We start from the raw sequence: 20,694 nt of genomic DNA, 5'->3' as shown, positions 1-20,694 counted from the left end.
GATGGATGGATGGATGGATGATGGATTATGCAGAAAAAGTAGAATTGGGCTGAAAGATCCATCGCTTTATCACCTATTCAGGTTGTAAATCGTGTTTTTAAAAAGTAACTAATAACTAAGTAATTAATTACTTTTGAAAATAAGTCATCAGTAAAGTAACGGGATTACTTTTTGGGGGAAGTAATCAGTAATTAGTTACTGATTACTTTTTTCAAGTAACTTGACCAACACTGTATATGATGCTGATATATATAATACAGACATTTACTGTTTGATGCAATTGGAAATTTGTATGCATTTCTTTTCTATTTCCTTTCTGTATGAGCAGCCTTGTTTCTACAGCAGCCTATGGTACTCATGAGTTTATAAGCATCCTTTCTGAAAGCTTTAGTGAAGATAGCATAGAGGAAGGGATTGGCACATGAATTGATGGGAAAAAAGAGGACCAACAGAATTTTGGAGTTGGTAACTGTGATGAGGGGAAACTTAAAAGCAGCAGAGATGGCAAAGAAGGAGATGGGTGCCATGCACAGAAAATCCGTGAAGATGAGTACCGCCATGCGCTGTGCGATCCTGGTGTCTGCACTTCTTCTGGGTAAGTCAGGGTTTTTTACAGCCAGGTAGATCAGCACATAGCAAACGCAAACAACGAGGAAGGCGCCCACATTGAGGAGCAGGATAATTATGACAAAAGCCTGAGCCAAATGAGTCTCTATGTCCATGGGTAAGCACATGCTGACTTTGGTGTAGCTACTGACACCAATCAAGGGCAGTATCCCCATCCCCAGACAGATGAGCCAACCTACTGCCATTATGCCTGCAGCTTGCATAAGAACCAGGTGGCGCTCTACCTGCATAGCATTGGTGATGGTGTGCCAACGCTCCAGGATGATGGTAGAAAGTGTGTAAACTGACAGCTCCCCACCAAAAACTGACAGGAAGCCAGCAGCACTGCAACCAGGTCCTGTCTGCCATTCAATGGCGTGCTGACTGTAGCTACCACGAGTACGCAAGTCTACAGTAGCTATCATCAGAAGGTAGACCCCAATGCAAAGGTCTGCAAAAGCCAGGTGGCACATGAGGAAGCGAGGTACTGTCAGCTTGTTCCGGCTGCTGAAGAAGACCAGCAGCACTGTCAGATTACCTGTAATAGCCAATAAATTGATGAACCAAATAGCTACTCTGAGAAAACTGAAACCCGCGATGTCTTCACAGGGGTTGAAAGCATCTGCCTCAGGTGTGCAAACCAGAGTGAGGGTGGTCTGGCAGAGGTCCAGTTCTGGATAGTGGAAATTTACATCTTCATAGCTTTCATCTTCAGCAAGCAGGTCACCTTCCAAGAAGTACGGCACGTCCGTAAGTAGAGATGTGTCTGTTAACCCTCCGATTACAGGCTGAACCCTGCTTTTGAAGGAGATTTAAATGGAAAAAAAGAAGATATTGTTTAAATAAAGAGCTCAGAATGAAGATATCTTAAAATAAGTGAAGTATGGTAAGTAAAGTAAACCAAGGGGCAAATCCATTTCAAACACACTTGTAAGTTGATTTCAATAAGGTGTAAAGTTTATTAGAGTAAAAATAAAAATGAGATTTAGGACAGGTAAATATTGCTGAATCAAATGATTTACCTGCCGGCTGGATCTCTCTCAATACAGGCTGTAGAGCTGTTATTCCACACAGGATTAATTGGTAAGTCTCTGTAGAAAAGCAAGAACATGATAAAAAGTTATGTCACCATTACATGGCATATTTCAGGTTCAGAGGTTTGTGAAACCTGTGATATATTGTGTAACGCAATTCAGCATTGCTTAATAAGCAAAGGATTCTGATTTTGATGGACTTAAATTTAGACTACTGCATGGAAATTCAAAGAGTCATGGGGTAGGGTTGAGCTTTGAGCATGCACAGTGTAAGTTACCTGTGAGTGTTCCAGTTCAGCAGTGCACAGCAGTGGCTGTTGTAGGTGAGATGAGCTTCTCGCAGACTCCACAGTCCCTGCAGAGGAGGCAGACTCTTCAAGGTGTAGGCGGACTGAGCAAACAACACTAGAACTGACTCCAGTCCCTGTGATGGCAGCTTTGTAAGAGCTGTGGCAGAAACATCCCTGTGAAAAAAATAACCGACATTAATACAGTGTGACAGAGTTTTTGTGTCCACTGTGCTGTTTTACACTGCCATTGTTCATCAGACTGTTACTGTTTCTCTCTGCTGAGCTGAAGTCCACAGTGTGTTCTTTGAAGATTACATGAAAATTATGAAGGACATAAAAGCAATTCAGGAGAGTAAGACCATGTCCAGACACAGAATACAGCCTGTGTCAAGTCTTAAAGTTTAACTGGTGTGTTTAGTAAGCATCTTCCTCCTTTTGCTTCCCTATTCTTCTTCCCCTATTTCTTCTTCTTTCCTTTCAGCTGCTCGCTTTAGGGGCCAAAACAGAAGATCATCTGCCTCCACCGCACCCCTTCTCTAGTACCCTCCTCTGTCACACAAACTCTGCTTAAATGTCCTTCTTCACCATATCCACAAATCTTATTCTTCTTCTCCTGCCTGGGATCTCCATCTTCAGCATTCTTTGTCCATTATATTCACTGTCCCTCCTCTGCACATGTCCAGACTACTTCAGCATTACCTCTCTAACTTTCAGAGTAGCCATCTCCAAACTATACATCATGGTGCCATCACCATCTTCTGAACCTTCCCTTTCACTGTTGCTATCTTTCTGTCACATGTCCCAACCATGCCCTCTCCTGACAACCCACTCCACCATGCCTGCAAGTTCTTCTTCGCCTCTCTTGTGCTCTGTCCTCATGATGAGCCCAATATTTGATGTTTCAAAGATTCTACACCGGATACCCGCCCTGACGCAAACTTCTCATTTGTTGGCTCTAGGCTTGTTGAACACCCTACCCCCCACCCTGGCTGGGTTTCCTTTAGCTTTCCTCAATAAATCAAAATAAACTTAGCACAAAGTGACTTTTAGGAGTATACAAATAAAAACTTACAAGACTCCAGGGCCCGTGCCTCCTGTGAAAGCATCTTTATGGATCACTCTAAGGTTTCGATTATTTTTTAATACCCTAAACATAGCAGAACACAAGGAGCAAAACTTTAATGGTGCAAAAGAAGAATTTTAAACAGAAATTAGACATAATGTGGTAAAATGAAACAAATACAGCTTATCTATCTTTGTTCCGTTGAAGGCATGCTCGTGTATTTTTCTTATGCCATTGTTGTACAGGTTCCTGAAAATGTAAGAAACATTTGCATGTTCAAACTTTCTGGACTGCTATAATACAATTTCAAAATAAGTGAAAGTGTCCTATACATTGCAATACTCACATTGTAACATATTCCTTTGACATTCCAGTGAAAGCGTTTGTGGGTATTTCTAGAAGGAAGATGTTGTCGCATATATCCCTGCAAAAATAGTAATAAGTGTAATAATAAGTTGAAACTGGACTTGCAGTAACACTGAAGATTTCCTTTGTATTAGTCTCTATGAATATAACAAGAAATTTACTCACAAGACGAACTCAGATTCAAGTGAACTGATTGATGTGACATCAGGAAAAACTGCAATACCGGTATTTGAAATACTCCTGTAAATAAAAAGAGCAATGTGCCACTTTCATTTGACAAAGATGAAAAAAAAAGTTTGTTGCAAGTCAGACTGCACTGTAGGAATTTTAAAAAACTGACAAATGAATAAATAAATTTTAAGTTGTCTCACAAGTAGCGAAGTTTGGGGAGGTTGTTAAATGCTCCTCTGTCAATGTGCATGAGACTTCTTGTGTTCTGGATTGAGCTGCAAAGCAGTACAGAGCATACAGTCCATACCGGGGTGCACTACAGTAATCGTGACTTTAATGGACTGGGAGAATCACAGAAAAGACTTACATTTCAGAGAGGCTGAGGAGGTTGTTAAATGCTAATGTCTCAATGGTTTTCAGGGTTACGCTTTGAGTAATCTCTCTGTGTACAGCAGAAAATAAATAGTGAGATTCTTCTTAACATTTACGTCACACTGTCAGACTAATGTGCAGTATAAACACACTGCAACCATTTTTATGAGATTTGCCACAAAAAACAAAGCAGAGACACTGCAATAATTAGTTTATCTGATGCAAAACCCAAATCTTCTTATATTTGGAGCATGAATTTTCATCATATTGTTCCTCACTTAAGCAGTATCACAAGTGAGTCGGAATTTTTCAGCAAAAGAAATGTGATACGTACATCCTCTGGACTCCTTTTAAACCTTCAAAGGAATGGCTTGAAATTGTTTGCAAAGACAGATGATAAAGAAACCTGCGAAAGGAGGCATAAAAAGATTGGGAGGACAGTTTAATGATGTAATAGAGACGTAGTGACATCTTAAAATCATCTGAGGCTCTGTGACAAAAAGGTAAGTGTAGCCATGGCACAGGTTTTGTCATAGCAACTATTTAGTGTTCAATTAGAACGAAATTTTCCTAGGTTTTGTTTACAGCCTGTCTGGACACACTGTTTTGTTTTTTGTTTTTTTTTTTATCTCTAACAGAAATGCACCATTTAGGTTGTTTGAGGCATTCATAATAAGCATAGAGCAAGTTCTCTTCCCACCAGTGAGCAACATTTCCACATCTGCAACATATACATTATTCCCAGCTAACAGAAATGGTCTGTCAATATCATAAACAAATAGAAGTTGTAATTTGGTAGAACAGAAAGTTCCAGGAGCGAGTGTATAGAATTACTGGCAGCATTTGATAGACACACAAAGCTGCCAGCCTTGGTGTTCACAGACGTTAATCACAAGAGGGTCAAGGTGTTGTGTACTCTGTTACTGAAGAGGAGGTCAAGATTACCCACCTTCAAGGCTTTTGACAGTAAACTCAACAAGTGAGCTGTAATGTCCAGAAAAGCATACAAAAAGAGGTGTACTCACAATGTGTGAGAGCAACTTGACATTTGCTTCATCGGTAATTAAGCTGGACACATGCAGGGGACTGTGTTTTTTAAAAAAAAAGAAAAAAGGGTGTGATGTACTACTTAAATGAAATAAATACAGTCCATGCTTGGAAGCAGACGTTCTTCACTCTCCAGTAGGGATCGATCCAGATTTATCTCTCAATATTATGAAGACTTAGAGTGGTCTGAATGTAAAACATAAAAAGTTCTCACAGGAAGATGCACAAGAAAACAAGAACACAGCTGGCCTTTGTTTTATCTACCTGAGAACGCATGCACACAATACTGACAGAGCAGGTGTGTATGTTTGGATGGGGTTTTTTTTGTTCTTGATGTTTTTTAATGAAGCAGACTTTATCATACCACTGATGCTTAAATTAGAAACATACAAAATGCTTCCATGGCTAAAGTTGAGGATAAAAGAAAACAAGAAAAAGATACTGCCACTTGGTGAAACTAGATGCAGTGTTGGAATAATGTTTGTATGTTAAGATTGATTTGGAATACATTCAGAGTGCAGAGATTGCTTCCAAAAATGTTTTTATGCCAGAGTACTGGTAATGGTTGTTGAATGATCAAAGGTTACACCTGAGACACCCCCCCAAGTATACAATAAATACTGGAACCAAAATCCGTTTTAAATGGGTGCTCAAAATTAAGGCCACTTACAACAGGTTAAAAAATGTGATGAAGCGTGATTTGATCACTGTTAACTCTACAAACAGCAGAGCAGAGCTAAACAAGAAAGACGTTTCAGTGCGGATCTTAGCCCCGTGCATAAATAGGCGCGGAATAATAATGGCAATTGCTTAATCACACGAATTAGCTGCCTTAAAAAAAAAAAAAGATCCACCCTGTAAACGCATTATTCCACATGTTGCCAACTTACAATCTTCTATCCCTGTGGTCCATCACTGGAGCTGCCCCTTGTGTTATATTGTTGCACTTGATTGCATTGGAGAAACATCGGCAGATCCTCGGGCACACGAAATTCCTGCATCCATGGAACAATGAGACGAACAGGAGCAGGGATACTGACGGCGATGTCCACATCGTTGGTGTTTTCTGGAAAACTTCGCAGAAGCTGAGATGTCGACTGAATGTCCCTTCATCAACAAGAAGTTGCTTCCCTTTAATCGCGCTTTGAATCTCAATCACCTGACCTCCAGCTTCCTATCAAGTGGCTCTTGTGTCGCAAAGAGTTTTTTTTATAAGCATCCGAAAAGGAAAGTGACACGTGATCGCAAAGTTGAGCCCTGTAATTTTTTTTTCTTTTTATGATGACGATTCATTATTAGGTCTATTCTAAGTAAGGTTAATGTAGACATGATTGCGGATTAAAGCACCCCAAAACAGAGCGCAGACGTTTTTAACGACTGGATACATTATTACCGGATTTATACGTTTTCTATGAGCACATCTGATTGTAAACACAATCATCTGGATCCCCAGTTAGACTTGCAGCAGTGACCTTGGTTAAAAGAACATACGTAGATCATTGTGACGGTGTATCGTTTAAGATGTAGGCTAAACTGGCGTAATGAGAAAGTATCTGGAAGTAAACCGCAAACATCCAAGAGACAATAACCTTTGATGTTCAATTATCTTCCTCCCCTGGCAATGGTTTTGCTGTGATTGGATGCTTTCAGAGCCACTTTTCTCTCACTGTTGAGTTTGCTAACCCTTGTGTCTGTAATTGGAGTGTATTTTAGGATAGTTAAAATGAAGATTTCGTTTGGCATGCACATAAAGATCCAAAGTCGATGACTGTGTCCCTCGGAAGAACAGTGTGACCCATAGTCAGAAGCCTCCCATAACTGTATCTCGTTTGGCGCCCGTTATAGAGCTGTTGCTGATAAAGGCAAGGCAACATTGTGTAGCCTTGAAACACAACCTGTTTTAGGTCGTTATACTGAAAGAGTATATTCAGTATATATTAAATTAGAAACATGGTAATGATCTAGATGGCTGTTTGAAAACTGAGCATAACAACAAGGTATTTGAAACTCCACTTGTTCAAACAAAATTTTTGATGGAGACATATCTGCGAAAAGCGTAGGATTTAATTAAAAATCAGTGTATTTTTTAAAAGTTTCCTTACTTAACTGCTCAATCAGTGAAACGTGTCGGATGATCTTTCTTTTGGGCATGGTTGAACTAATGCTAAAGTTATTGATGGACTTAATTCCAAGCACTCTTTCCACAAGATAAACCAGTGCGACGACCAAAGAGGGTCCGTTGCTTCTCTGCTGGGAAGACAGTGCCAGGTTGTTGTTTGTTTTATTTAATTGTATTTTTTGCACTGTGGTAATATCTCTACTGGGTGGCGACAAAGCAACATCATTGAGAAAAACAGTAAGAGCGCATTTTCTCAGGGAACGACCAGAAATCCTTCGCTAATACTGGATATATTTATGTGACTGTAAATCTGTGTTTCTCGTGTTGGTTTTAAAACAAAATAATTAAACAGGATCAGAAATGTCCTTGAGGTATTACTAACCAATCAGCTACGGAGAGGCAACAGTAGCAATTCAAAGGAAGTGGCGTTAAGGAAGTCGCCTTTGAGCTGATCTGGGGTCAGTGATAGAAATGCCAGCCCCGGAAATGGTAGCAAATTGACTGCAATTAAACCGACCCCAAGTCAGTACGTACAAAGGGCAGTACACAGGAAGTCAAACTTATAACAGCTGCGATAACAGTTGTGGGTATAAACCACATAGGTTACAGTCTGAAAAAGAGAACAAGGGTCCACTTTTTTTCTGGCCAGTTCGCCAGCTAGCTCGTAGCGATGGACAAGCTTCGTCGTGTGCTAAGCGGTCGAGAAGACAACGAGGAACTGGGTCTCACTGCACAGGTAGGAACTGCTTGACAGGCTACGCTGCTAATGCTAACGGACTGTCAAGAGAACGGATAACATTCAAACGCCTAATAATAAAGCATCGCTTTCGCTGCCTGTTTAAAATTCTGAGCTAATGTTAAGATACCGTTGTCTGCATGCGATTTTATATTCACTGAGTTAGCGGCTTGTAGCAGTTAATAATGAAAAAATGCTATTTTGTGTTAGCTCCGGTTAACTAGCGTCCTCTGGCCGTTTAAAGCCAGCTGTCTTGACTTTCTGTTAGCACTTAACTTTACTGAGTCATGTGTATTTATCTGTACCTCTTTTTCACGCGTTCACGATAAGGAGGAAATAAGGTAAGGTAATGCTTTCGAAGTCAGTTTATTGGTGTTTTGTATTCTACACTTTTTTTTCCTGCTTTTGTTTATTATTCTTTGCAGATTCTACTTCAGTTATGTTCTGTATTTCTTAACATATGCTAGCATAATCCCCGTTTGTGGTGTGGCCGCTGTATGATTGATTAGCAGGAAGCCCGTGGGCTTTTTCTGCAGGTCACTGGGTCTGTCTTGTGACATCCTCCCATTGTTCTCACCAGGTCCTTGATGCCAGCACTCTCAGCTACAGCACCAGGGTGAAATGGTTTGTCATCTGCTTTGCTGGAGGCATCCTGTGTTCAATACTTGTGAGTGTATTTGTCAGGCAAAATTGATGTTTTTGTGTCCTTTTTGCCTTCATACTGACCAAAGGAATGTGGAGAAGGCTTTTTTTTTTTCCTCCACTGCCGCCAAAGCAATTTCCTCTGTTACTCCAGCAGATCAGTACGATCAACTCCTACTGTCACTTATACTTAAGTAACCCACATCGGGTACATAAATCTTACTTATCAGTTTGTAGCCTTGCAGAAGAGAAGGCACTGTCAACTGTTGCTGTCAACAGTTTGAAGCCACTGCCATTTTTCGCACCCATTGTAAAATGCAGGTTTTGTTTATAGGTGGTAACATTCACAGTTACCACAATCGTTGTAGAAAATCTAGTGGCATGAAAACTCGTAATATTTAAGTCTTTAAATGCCCTTTTTTCAAAATTTGGTTTTTTTTTCTAGCTGCTCACACACTGCTAGCCATCACCGTGTTTGCAGCAATAACTAAAATACACATTTACAAACCTATTGCTGCTTGTCTGGTTACATAAATATCACTAAATGCAGCAGTGTCTTTCCAGAATGAATATCTATCCAGATGTTTTTTTTCTTTTTCCCAGAATCTTAGCTGCTTCATCTTATTAGAAGCTTCTTACAGCTGCTCCCTTATTCACATTTGATTACCTTCCTGACGCAGCCCCAAAGGGGATTTGTATCTCCTCCTGATCTTAAATGTGTTAGTCTTATGTGTGAACCACCACACTGTAGAGCCACTGACTATTTTATCTTATTAAAATTATTAATCATAACTTTAGATAAGGCTGAAACCCTCACAACTTATCAAAAGAAATATATTAGTGTTTTATAATCTCTTCCTATGGCTAAACATAAGCTCTGTTTACAATTGGACTGCAGCCAGGGGTGTTTCCAGGATGTTGTTTTTTTTGTTTTGTTTTTTAATTGGGCTTCACAGGGGAGACCAAGAATGCAGCGGTGGCAATAGGGTGGCACAGGAGATTAGAATGTTTAGTCGGAAATATTTAATGAGAATCGTGTATAGAAAAAGTATTTAGACTGTTTGCTTAAGTAAAAGATTAAGGTAATGTAATAATTCATATGATGTTCAACCAAATATATTTAAAGTACTCGGGGGGGTGGGGGGGGGATGACACTTTTTAGAATTATTTAAATGATATTATTCGATTTATGATTTATGTATTGAAGCGTATATCTTTCTAATGAATACACTTGTTGATTATTTTAATTATTTATTAGTTGGTAGACTGGTACTATATAATGTAATTAATCTGCAAAATAATAAATAACTGAAGCTTTAAAATGGATAGTCTGGCATAAGAATAGTAATAATCACATTCAGAATTTAGTAGAGTAAAAGCAGAAAACGGCGTAGTACTAGTAAAAGTAATTAAGTAAATATTTCAGCAGCACTAGTGCCACCTATGGCCCCTTTTAGACACGCCCCTGACTGCAGCACTGGTCCAGTAGTACTAAAGTCTATTATTATCCAAACCAACCTTATGGGCTTCTAACAGTAGGGGGAGACAAACGTTTTTCAGTCCAACCACAGGACAGCCACTTCTGCTCTTTTTCTTTCTCTTTTTTTCAGCAGGATTTTTAACCGGGTTATTAACAGTTAACCCTTTAACCTGGTTAAGTTCTAGGTCTCACTTAGTAGCTATTATATCTGTTTATTTTTGTCTATTATATCTGTTTTAAAATGATGATATGAATTTGTGTAGCTGAATTATTTTTTTCTTTTTTAATCTCTTTACCAGGGCACAGCACTGCTGTTCCTTCCAAGTGGCTTGAAGCTCTTTGCAGTCTTTTACACACTAGGGAATATTGCAGCTCTTGCCAGGTAAGTCCAGTTTAATTTTAAGTGTTACTGGTATTGTACTGTATTATCATCAGCATTTTGTCATCAGTATGACACACTGCAAGAAAGCAACAAAAAAAAGTCCTCTTAAAGGTTATATTGTCACTCATGGCTGGAGTATCTTGTCACAGTCATAATTCTTTAAGGTTTGCTTTGTGGTGACTTTCTGTAGTGTGTGTGTGTGTGTGTGATTTATCAACATTGTCCTTGTGTTCATTCATAACCTGCTGCTCTGTGTTTGCAACACTGCCTGAAGAACTATGAGAGGTTTTCAGCTCATAATGAATGACATTGTTACATATTGTCAGTATGAGTTATACAGTTTGATGCAACAAAGCAAGTAATCTAATCTTGATGAAAGCATTGTCATTTATTAAAGTTGTCACTCCTGTGCAGCTCTGATAGCCATTTTTAGGTTTTCAAAATCTGAACCCAAGGATGAACTGAATAAATCTTTTGTGCTGTTGAGTATATAAGAACGCACTTTGTACAACTTTTAGTGTTTGAAACTCAAAGACCTCTAAAGTCTTTGAGTTTCACCATCATCAGTCATAAATACAGATTTGTAGACACATTTTATTACAGCAAACTTGCGCTGTGCTTTCAGACCTCTTATCAAATTTGTACCCATTTTATTTGAATTCTATTTCTTCAGTTAATATTTACTCTCAATCCTTGAAACACTACAGAGTTTGCTGCTGAGAGTATACAAACTAAAACTATTGGGAGCAGGTCATTGGTGTGGGGCTGCCTTGTTTTTACTGATTCTTTTACCAGCATCATATTTGAAGTATAATGTAGATTCTCTGCTGATATTGTAAAGGTATAAGTAGACCAGTTTAAACTTTCAATGCTTTAGTTATCAGTTTAGGAGTGAAAACCAGTACAGAAAATGTACTCAGCCATAAAATAATTGACTGGAGTTAGAATGTTTATTTTACTGCTCTGTATGCTAAATCACCAGATTAATGATTTTCTACAGCATTCATCTTTCATATTTTACTGGTGTTTACATAAATGGTAAATGGCCTGTATTTATATAGCGCTTTACTAGTCCCTAAGGACCCCAAAGCGCTTTACATATCCAGTCATCCACCCATTCACACACACATCCACACACTGGTGATGGCAAGCTACATTGTAGCCACAGCCACCCTGGGGCGCACTGACAGAGGTGAGGCTGCCGGACACTGGCGCCACCGGGCCCTCTGACCACCACCAGTAGGCAACGGGTGAAGTGTCTTGCCCAAGGACACAACGACCGAGACTGTCAGAGCCGGGGCTCGAACCGGCAACCTTCCGATTACAAGGCGAACTCCCAACTCTTAAGCCACGATCGCCCCGATGTTCTTTATAGATTGTTAATCACCTAAAGTCTCTAGAGTGGGTGGCATTTTCTCTCGCAGAAGATTCTTAAGATCTGTGAAACACCCCTTTTAGATTGGTCAGATCCTGCCAACATCACTCCTTTCATGTGAACATGCAGGGGAAACCCTGGGTTAATTTAGTGAGTTGGAGAACTAGCTTCTTTTGACCACTTATTCTGAACGCCAATGTTAGGGTAAATGAATCCAGATAACCTGGTTATGTTGCACTCACCCAGGAATCTGTGAGTCCTTACTGACACTGTTATAATTATTCCTTATTTTGAGGCCATGAATATTATTCTTCTAACTGTTAAATTAAAAAAAACTGCGGTGAAAAGCTGGAATGCATAGGAGTTGTTAGCGGAGGTCTGCAAAAGAGCTGCATCAAAGTGTTGTGCAGTTACGTAGGCAAGGTGTACATCAGGTTCTGACATAAGTTAATTTGTAGAGCTTCAGAGGGGTTTGCAGTTTACATCCTACCTACAGGATAGGATTCCCACAGAGACGAGCAGGGGCAGCATAGCTGTGTGTCTCCTCTAGTCTTTTTTTTTTTTTTTTTTTTTAATAGGAGGATGTGAGTAAATGAGCTCCTTGTTTGTATAGGAGCAAACAGCTGTTTTCTTTCCTGTCACAGGGAACCAAACTTGCAAAGTGTGGTTAAAACTTTAGTTTTACTTATTCGGTACCAGTTTATAAATGGATCATCTTGGGGACCTTCACATAGTTAATTCAAGACTTTCCAGTAGAGAGAAATCTAAACTAACCCCCTTCTTAAAAATCACCAGCAATGTAGGCGAAAAAAACTCAATATAAAGTTCAAGATTAGAAATGTATCTTTATAGATGTCACAGATCTACAACATTTAGATTTGTATTTGTAGGTGAACTAAGGTCTAAATCTTACAGTAATGTCTTTGACTTCTTTTGACAGACACTGAACGCTTGATTTGGTGATTGTTATCAGACTGTACAGTCTCTGTTTTCAGGTATTAAATATCCAGAAGGTTAGATGCATCAAGAAACTAGGTCGCCTTCTTCATAGCTCAGGTTAACAGTCCAGTGCAAAAGAGTATCATATTATTTTACAGAGCTTAACCTACTTTATAAAAACGGTATGCTGCTGGTTTCTTCTTGACGGCCACAGGTATGAAAACAGGAGGCACTATGTGCTGTGTTTTAATGACAAAAGAACACAATTATGTAACACAACAAAAGCTCAATTTAGCTTAAACTCTGATTTCAAATGTCTATTCAGTGATCTGCCAAAATCTTAACACCTAATGTGTTAAAATTACGTGATCAGTTTTACAGTCAGCGACGCACTCTTTTAGGTGCCAGATCTTTTTCCCAGCATGTGCGCCAATCATTAGTGTCTTTGACACTCTGAGGAGAGAAAAAAAAGCCTCCCTCTCAACAGACCAGCAGAGAGAGCCTGCGTCAGCCCACATTACTCTTGTGTCTCATCTAACAGATGTGACGCTCCACGGACTCCCTCTGCCCACTCAGCTCAGCTGAGCCCAAAGCTGCGTGCCTCGTCAGTGGGGAAAGCCTTTGTCTTGTTAAATTCACTGACGTAACACATGCATCATGTAGGAGGTCTTAAGTGTTGGGAATGAAACATTTAAACTGTAATTATTGCCACATGTAGTCCAAATTTGATTTTGTTGGTCACGTTTTTCAGATGTTACTCATACTGTGCTGTATGCGGTCAGTGTATTACTCATGTTGTGGGGAACCAGTTTGTTTACAAAAGGGATCTGTCCCATTCTTGTGAATTTAGTTTGGGACTTCCCTGAGATTGTGGGGGTTTTTTTTTGTTTTTTGTTTTTTTAACCCTTCAGTATTTATACATTTGTTTGTTTTGTCAACTTTTTCTATCAACGTTTTAGGCTTGGACGGTTACATGTACTGCTTTTCCACTGCAGACACATCTCTGCCCATTTACTCTTTTCAGTGAGCAGCTGCCCATCAGTTAACAACTACCGTTGTTACTACCAAAGCCTCATAACCCCCAAAATGCAATTCAAGATGGCTGTGAAAGCAACTACATATTTATTGTATTCAGCCTCTGCTGCACTGCAGAAAATCACTGGGGAGGGGAAATGACTACTTAATGCTATGAAGGCAAATTATAATAATATTATAATTATAATAATGATTCATAATTCGAGAGTATCTGTGGAGCATGGCCACCTGATGGGCAGTTATCTGGTTTACGTTTTGTAGTCTGCTTGTTGGCAAAGTTCCATTGGCCAATTACTTATCAGCAAGCCTCAGTGAATGCAGGTATACAGTGCTTAAGGACCACACTTACATAATCAAAACAATCAGCTATCATGTGACATGAGCTATCAGTTTTTACTCATCTGTAGTTGTAATTGTTGACCAAACTGGAAGTCTTAAAGTAGAGTGGTTAAACTGGAAGTCCTGATAAACTGACGCTGCCTTTGGAGGCAAATGCAGATGAGCCAGTGTGACTGTTGCAGTGGAAGGCTTGAAACTGAGCTTTTTGTTTGTTTGTTTTCTTAGCTTAAACTTCTATATTGTTCAAAAGTGATGCGTTGAGGGTGTGAAGTTTTTCCTCTGCTTGTTTGACAACCACAGCTATAACAGACTTGTTTACTGAGCTTAATCCATCTACTTTTTTATTGTTCTCCCAAAGCACCTGCTTCCTAATGGGACCACTAAAACAGCTGAAGCGCATGTTTGAACCAACACGACTGATAGCAACCATTGTTGTGCTGGTAAATACTGTGTTTTACTATTTTGACTTAGATTATGCAAGGCACTGCACTTCCACTTACAGTAGTTGGTGGTTTATGAGTAACGTAACTTAACAACACATTTCACCTTGACAGTGTGGATGTTTTCTTGAGTAACATTTAAATGTTTTGGGGGTTTTGTTTGTTTTTTACGTTGTTTTTCTGATAGGTTGAAAATAAATGGAGAAAAATTAAAACTGAACTTTGTACAAGCAAGCAAAAAGTTTATACAAGCTGATCTCTCCTTCTTACAGCTCTGCCTGGTCTTAACGCTTTGTTCAGTGTTTTGGGTAAGTATGTTTCAATACAAACAAATCAGTTTGCAGTTATTAATTTAAAGTAGTGTTATTAAAATTGTTTTTTTTTTTTATTGACTTTACAGTGGGGTAAAAAGGGACTGGCCATAATCTTCTGTATTCTGCAGTTTCTGGCAATGACGTGGTAAGGATGACTTAGTAGTCTAAACCATTTCAGTACAGTTTGTTCATTATTCACACCTACAGTGATCAGCCTCAGACCACTGACACTTGCAATGAATAACTCATTAAAATCCAACAGTTTGCTTAGAAACCCTAGCTCTTATTTTATGTTATACTTATATTGAAATCGCACCATAAGTTTATTTTATAGTATTTGTAGATACATCTGTAAGTGAGCCACATATTTGGCTAAAAGTGTAAAGGCGAATACACTTAATTTTAGCCAAGCTATACTGGATTTTATTGTTCAGGGCAAAATGATAGCAAGCACGATCCAAGTATATTGATTAAATTGGTTTACCCTAGTTTGCCAGAGCAGACAGTGACATCTGTTTGAAATGCAGGTTACAATTAAAGGTGTTGTAATAAGACTGATGGGCAAGAGGCCATGCCTGATTGTAGGTCAGCGTATGTTTGCCCTGTAAAGAAGAAGGCAGGATCGTGTAGTGCTATTTAGCTGTGGGGATTGGGCAGACAGGCATGGATTGTTTACACACAACACGAAGTGGCTGCCAGCTCTCTGTGGAGTCATTACTATAATGAAAACTACATATGAACGGTCCAGGGAGAATACATGGCACCTATTAATCCTTAATTAGTTATCTGTTCTTATGCTAAGTGTGTAACACAAAGAGCTAAACAACCCATCTTTCACTTATAAGCTATAGTGTTTTAAAAACTGATTTTTATGTCCATTTACAACGTCCACAATTTCTTTTGTCATTTAACCGCATGTCCTTTACTCAAATGTTTTAAAGCAGTTTTTTTTCTTCTTCTTTTTAGTTCCTTTTTACATTTAAAATCTTCATAAGTCATGAATCTTTTTCGTCTGAGGGTAATGTTATTTTTACTAGAGCATTTTATAATATTTGGCCTTTTTAGTTTGCAGAGCTTAAAGAAGTTGTCTGTAATTTTGCAAATGGATGAATTGCTTAAGTTTTTTAGCCTGTTGTTAAATTGACTTAAATGTATATCATGCAAATATCAATCTTACAAGCTATTTGAGCTTTTATTTGACATCTACACAGTCAGTGGAATTAAGCTTAACCTTAGACGTGAATGAATGATATGGATTAGCCTGTCAGTAATTTGTACGTTCACTTATTTGAACATATTTGCACAGCAGTAACAAAAGACTGTGTGTGTGTGTGTGTGTGTGTGTGTGTGTGTGTGACTGCATGGAAAAACGAGCCAGTAGGAACTATGGAGGAGGGGAATAGCCTGTGTCAGCCTTACAATCACACTGCTTTTACACCTACATGTCGTACATTCATTTCCGCTCTGCCTGCGTTCTCAAAGGCATCACCATGGAAACCACAAGTCACACATCCAGAACTCATTCTGAACAGACTGGGGGCATAGTGCACTCCCACGCAGCCACTCAGACGTCTGTGCGAAGGTGGTTCCGTAATAAGACGTCGCCACTGACCCGCACAGATGGGGTCAAAGTCCAGTCCTTGGGCTGAATTCTGTGAAATGACCATATGATCCTCAACCACAACTGACTGTCACAAGCTCAAGATAGTTACAATGGTTTTGTTATTAAACATCCTTCTTTGCTCTAACTAAATTAAGATAGTCAGAAGATTCACGTGTAAAAGTGTGTTACACTGCTTGTTATATTTGTTAAAGCTCTGCTTAAGACAGATGGGGATTCTTGTCGTTATGCTTGTTGGTATGCTCATGTTTGCGCTCTAGTTGATTATTTAACAGTGTCAGTGCATTCCTCACATATTTAAAATACATCACTGGTTTCATCAGGAATCTATTAAGCTGAACTTTAGCCGTGATCATTTCCTGGATAGGGTTCTGTGTTTGTTTCATAAGTGTGCCTGCTACCTTTCTGTCCGCAATTACTTGTACAAATATTACAGTATGTCCAATTAATGTACAATTACATTTTGTTAATCACTGCTAAGTGATTTTTTTTTGTTTGTTTGTTGTTGTTTTTTTTTGCCTGTCCCATTTGGTTCTTTTGCTATCAGAATTGTTGTCTAAAGGCAAAGAAAGATGCCCAACGGATTTACTTTACCAAATGGACCATCCCAGCCTTGCCGTATTGGTCTATTTGATTCACCTTTGCTTTTATTGTTTATTTTATTTTCATTTGCTGAACACGGCACAGACTTGACTGGGGAAAAGAAAAGAGAGAAAGAAAGGGGGAAAGGAAAAGAGCGGGGAAGAGGGACTGTGATAAAACTGCTAAGTGATATAAAAGAACCTTTGTCATAAGCATTATCGTATCAGATTTCAGTTCCTGGAAAGATTTAAAAAGGAATTTACAGGACAACTAGTTCAACGTATTTTGTTGTAGTGGCCTTAAATAATAAAATAAATGTAAACATTGAATCAAATTTAAAATGAGTTAAGGGACACATTCATTCATTCTTCATCAGTAGGTGAATACTAATGCAAAGGACTTTAAATACAGGTAATCTGCTTAAACTGGTATATGACATGCACAGTTCATTCGTAATTAGTATCTTCTTCTACAATCAATATCTGTCCTAAAAATATCCCACCATCACCAGTATTTTCCCTCATCCTTTTGTGTGTTTCTTCTCTTTCAGGTATAGCATCTCTTATATTCCATTTGCCAGGTAAGATGACAGGATTATACTTTGCAAGCTTTGCCTTGATATATGGATATGTGCTCGTACTCTCTGGCGTGCATGACCCTTCAATGAAAACATGTTTTGTTTTTTTTTGTTTTTTTATTTACGTCTTTCTCTTGTTTGCGTCCACCATATGGCTCTAATCCCCCAGTACGATCAGTGTAGGCTCTTGGTGTCAAACAAATGGCAGCCTGTTGTTTTCACACCCTCCATGCTTTAGTGCTGTGACATCATTGCTAAATCCATAATATCAAAATTAAGTAGCTTTTTTTTTTTTTTCTAAATGAAATAATGCTCTTTGAATCTGATTTGCCAAAAATATTTTCCTTAATGTAGCTTTTACATTGCATATAATGAGCTTGTGTGTTAAGCTTTACAGGGTTAAGGCACAATGCAAATTTTTGATTAGATCTGGCTAAGCTGTGCTGCATCAAAGACAAAAAGCCTGCAGTGTCATAAGTCGTTGTCACAGGTGTCTTAATGTTTTGCAGCTTTTCTGTAAAAGCAAAAAAATTCTCCACTGTACCAAAAGTGTTCACTTTGGTGCCACCTCATGCTGTACCACCTCAGTGCTTTACCTCCAGGCCAGGCATGAGGTGTGATGTTGTTTTGTCAGTTCAGATGCAAGTTGGGTTATAGCTCATTTGGTCCAGAGCCCCCATGCAGCCCCCACCCACTAAGTATCTTGTGTGTTTGGGCGACCCTATAATCCATCCTGACAGCTGAGGGACGTCCTTTTAACAACCTCAAGCTCCCCCTCCCCCAGCCCAAAAGCTAACAACAAAACGAGGCCTAGACAAAGACCTTTTCCCATGTCACTCCCCAAAAAACAAATTCCTGTAGAGGAATGCAAATTTTATGGCTGGGCTTTGTTTCTTTTTTGGGCTTGATACTAAAATGCTGCCAATCAGCTGCTTCTTTGTTACTGCTGCGTTTCTTATGTTATTTGTCAACACATTTGTGTTCTGTCTCCTTAAGCCTCTTACTTTAATCCATTTTTCATTTAATTCAGACTTGATTGCTTCGGCCTCTGTTGTTTTAAGTTGTTTCTGCATATTTTGATCTCACGATTTTATGGGGTGACACAATGCTATAGTACTTCCCATCCCTGTCTGTGTTCCAACAGTCTCCTTGGCTGGCCACTGCCATAACACATGGCCAGTGGACTTGATCCTTTAATGTATTTTACCTTGTTTTCTATTTATATCCCCTCACACATGCAGAGAGAGATACTAAAACCTGCTGCCTGTGCACGTCCCACACCACTTTAAGGCTGCTTTTGGCTCAGACATCTAATCAGAAATTGGGGAAAGCCCTTGAGACTGATAATTTATTTATGCAGTGGAAATGACAATAAGCTTTAAGTGATATATTTTTTTAAAACACAGAGGTTGGTTTGTTTGTTTTTAAGTTTTTTTTGTTTTGTTTTTTTTGTTTTTTTGTTTTTGATAAAAACCAAAGCATTTAAGGAAGCAACCCTTCTCTCCAGCGGCCTCCCCTCCTCCCTGTCAGACTGCTCATGATCCCCCTTGTTCTTTTAACCTTGACGGGTTTCGCACCTCCTCCTTCCAATTTCGAACGTGTCTGCAGGCAAAGTCTGCATAGCAACCACTGATGGCAAGAACAAACTGTGTGAAGCGAAATAGAGTAGGCAACGATCTGTGGTCGCCATGGTGATGGATTGCATTGCATCATCCTTCAACTTGGTGTACCTGGGGAAAAAAAGAAAAGGAAGCCCCCCCATCATTCTGAGCATGTGGTCCCTCCCCGCCAAAACACGGTCACTTATTCATGATGAGCCCCACCCAGATCATCGTAAAGATGGACTCATTGTTGCTTTTAATTTTGTACGCATGGCAGGATTTTGTCTTTGCTATATTTAGTTTTTCCTTTCATTTCTTAATTGCCTTTTTTCTGTTTCTCTCTTTTATTTGTTTTGACAGGGATGCTGTGATCAAGTGCTTCACGACCTGTCTGAGTTAGGACTCCAAAGTCTACAGTTTCCTATCAAGACTGGTCCTAATATGCAAACTGCGAACAAGAGGCTTTGTAAAATATACATGATTCTGTATATACATTATATTTCCAAATTTTTATTATGGCTTTCATACTGTGAAGTCTTGCTTTTTAAGTGTAGCTAAAGGTCTATAACTATCACCAGATAATAGGTATCAGTCTTTTGCTTTTGACATGAGTAATGGGTGCCTTTAATGGTTAATATATTTAAAAATATTCCTGAATTTTCTGAGTGTATTTATGCCATTTAAGTGCAGAAACTGATGTTGAGTCTGGTATGTGGTCAAATACAACAAAAGTGCCTTCTGATTATATGCAGCAGGAAGAAACCAGTTCAAATTTAAGTCAGGTTCTATATTTGCATTTTGAGCAGTATACAAATTAATTGTCATCTGGCTTCCTACATGCAAACGTTGTCAGAGCATTATCTCTCTCTCTTGGTGTGTGTGTGTGTGTGTGTGTGTGTGCGTGTGCGCGTCTTGTGCAAAGAGGCTCTGAGATGCTATTCCATGTTGATGTTCTCCCCTTGGCAATTGTGTCACTGCTTCACTGATAATGCCTGAAATATGATTTTTTTTTTTTTAATTTTTTTTTTTTCTACAGCTAAACAGAATTTAAAAAGCACTCAATCTTCAGTGCATCATGTGAAATCATGTTAAAAATGCTTCTCCTTTTTAGGTGTATTTCCTGCCAGATGTAGCAGTGACCCAGTTAATTACGCTTTTCTGAGCATTGTGATTTTTACGTGACCTAATAACCCAATATAGCTGGCATCATGTTCCCCTATACCGCTTCAGCGTGATGGTGTAGCCTTTGAGGATGTGGTTGTCATGACAACTTCCTCCAGAACACTCATAACCTTTTCCTACCCCCATTTGTGGTGCAGATGTTCACATCCTACTAACAAAGGTCTTTCTGCTTTTTAGAGCTCCTTGGGCCAGCAGTCTTGATCCCTTTGCATTTTTTTTTGCATTTAAACTAAAATGTGTTTTTCTACGTAATAAGAGCACAGCTCAAGTTGTTTAGTTTTTTTTTTTTTTTCTTAATTGCTTTATCAGATTAAATAATTCCTTTTTCTTTTCTTGCTACGCTTATGGGTTTGTTTGTTTTTTTGGGGGGGTAGACACTTG

General features: G+C 39.0%; 2 protein-coding genes across 4 annotated transcripts; one reads left to right on the top strand and one right to left on the bottom strand.

Annotated features, from left to right (window-relative positions):
* Positions 1-213: 213 nt before the first annotated feature.
* lhcgr (luteinizing hormone/choriogonadotropin receptor) lies at positions 214-6,114 on the bottom strand. Of its 3 annotated transcripts, none has more exons than XM_005737058.1 (11): positions 5,840-6,114; positions 4,237-4,308; positions 3,898-3,972; positions 3,731-3,805; positions 3,525-3,599; positions 3,340-3,417; positions 3,174-3,242; positions 3,003-3,077; positions 1,919-2,104; positions 1,629-1,697; positions 214-1,404 (listed from the first exon to the last, which is right to left on the bottom strand). In XM_005737058.1, the coding sequence occupies exons 1-11, from the start codon at positions 6,001-6,003 to the stop codon at positions 306-308; spliced, it is 2,037 nt and encodes a 678-aa protein (XP_005737115.1). In that variant the 5' UTR covers positions 6,004-6,114; the 3' UTR covers positions 214-305. The 3 variants fall into 3 exon arrangements, with proteins under 3 accessions (XP_005737115.1, XP_005737116.1, XP_005737117.1); XM_005737059.1 differs by having other exon boundaries at positions 214-1,401; XM_005737060.1 differs by lacking the exons at positions 3,731-3,805; positions 3,898-3,972; positions 4,237-4,308.
* A 1,551-nt stretch (positions 6,115-7,665) lies between these two features.
* sft2d1 (SFT2 domain containing 1) lies at positions 7,666-19,656 on the top strand. Its single transcript, XM_005737057.2, has 8 exons — positions 7,666-7,804; positions 8,385-8,471; positions 10,226-10,308; positions 14,355-14,436; positions 14,709-14,744; positions 14,837-14,895; positions 17,504-17,533; positions 19,492-19,656. The coding sequence occupies exons 1-8, from the start codon at positions 7,739-7,741 to the stop codon at positions 19,529-19,531; spliced, it is 483 nt and encodes a 160-aa protein (XP_005737114.1). The 5' UTR covers positions 7,666-7,738; the 3' UTR covers positions 19,532-19,656.
* Positions 19,657-20,694: the final 1,038 nt, after the last annotated feature.

Source organism: Pundamilia nyererei, unplaced genomic scaffold (genome assembly GCF_000239375.1).
Source record: "Pundamilia nyererei isolate P.nyererei 1_Seehausen unplaced genomic scaffold, PunNye1.0 scaffold00073, whole genome shotgun sequence".
Lineage (NCBI taxonomy): Eukaryota > Metazoa > Chordata > Actinopteri > Cichliformes > Cichlidae > Pundamilia > Pundamilia nyererei.
This window is presented reverse-complemented; position numbering and strand designations above follow the sequence as displayed.

Excerpts from the sequence above, each read along its gene's own strand:
- lhcgr (XM_005737058.1), bottom strand. The coding sequence starts at position 6,003 with ATGTGGACATCGCCGTCAGTATCCCTGCTCCTGTTCGTCTCATTGTTC. Across the intron at positions 3,243-3,339 it reads TCAAAGGAATATGTTACAAT|GAACCTGTACAACAATGGCA; the intron begins GTGAGTATTGCA and ends TTACATTTTCAG. Across the intron at positions 2,105-3,002 it reads GGCACGGGCCCTGGAGTCTT|GGATGTTTCTGCCACAGCTC; the intron begins GTAAGTTTTTAT and ends TTTTTTTCACAG.
- sft2d1 (XM_005737057.2), top strand. The coding sequence starts at position 7,739 with ATGGACAAGCTTCGTCGTGTGCTAAGCGGTCGAGAAGACAACGAGGAA. Across the intron at positions 7,805-8,384 it reads AACTGGGTCTCACTGCACAG|GTCCTTGATGCCAGCACTCT; the intron begins GTAGGAACTGCT and ends TGTTCTCACCAG. Across the intron at positions 17,534-19,491 it reads TCTTATATTCCATTTGCCAG|GGATGCTGTGATCAAGTGCT; the intron begins GTAAGATGACAG and ends TTGTTTTGACAG.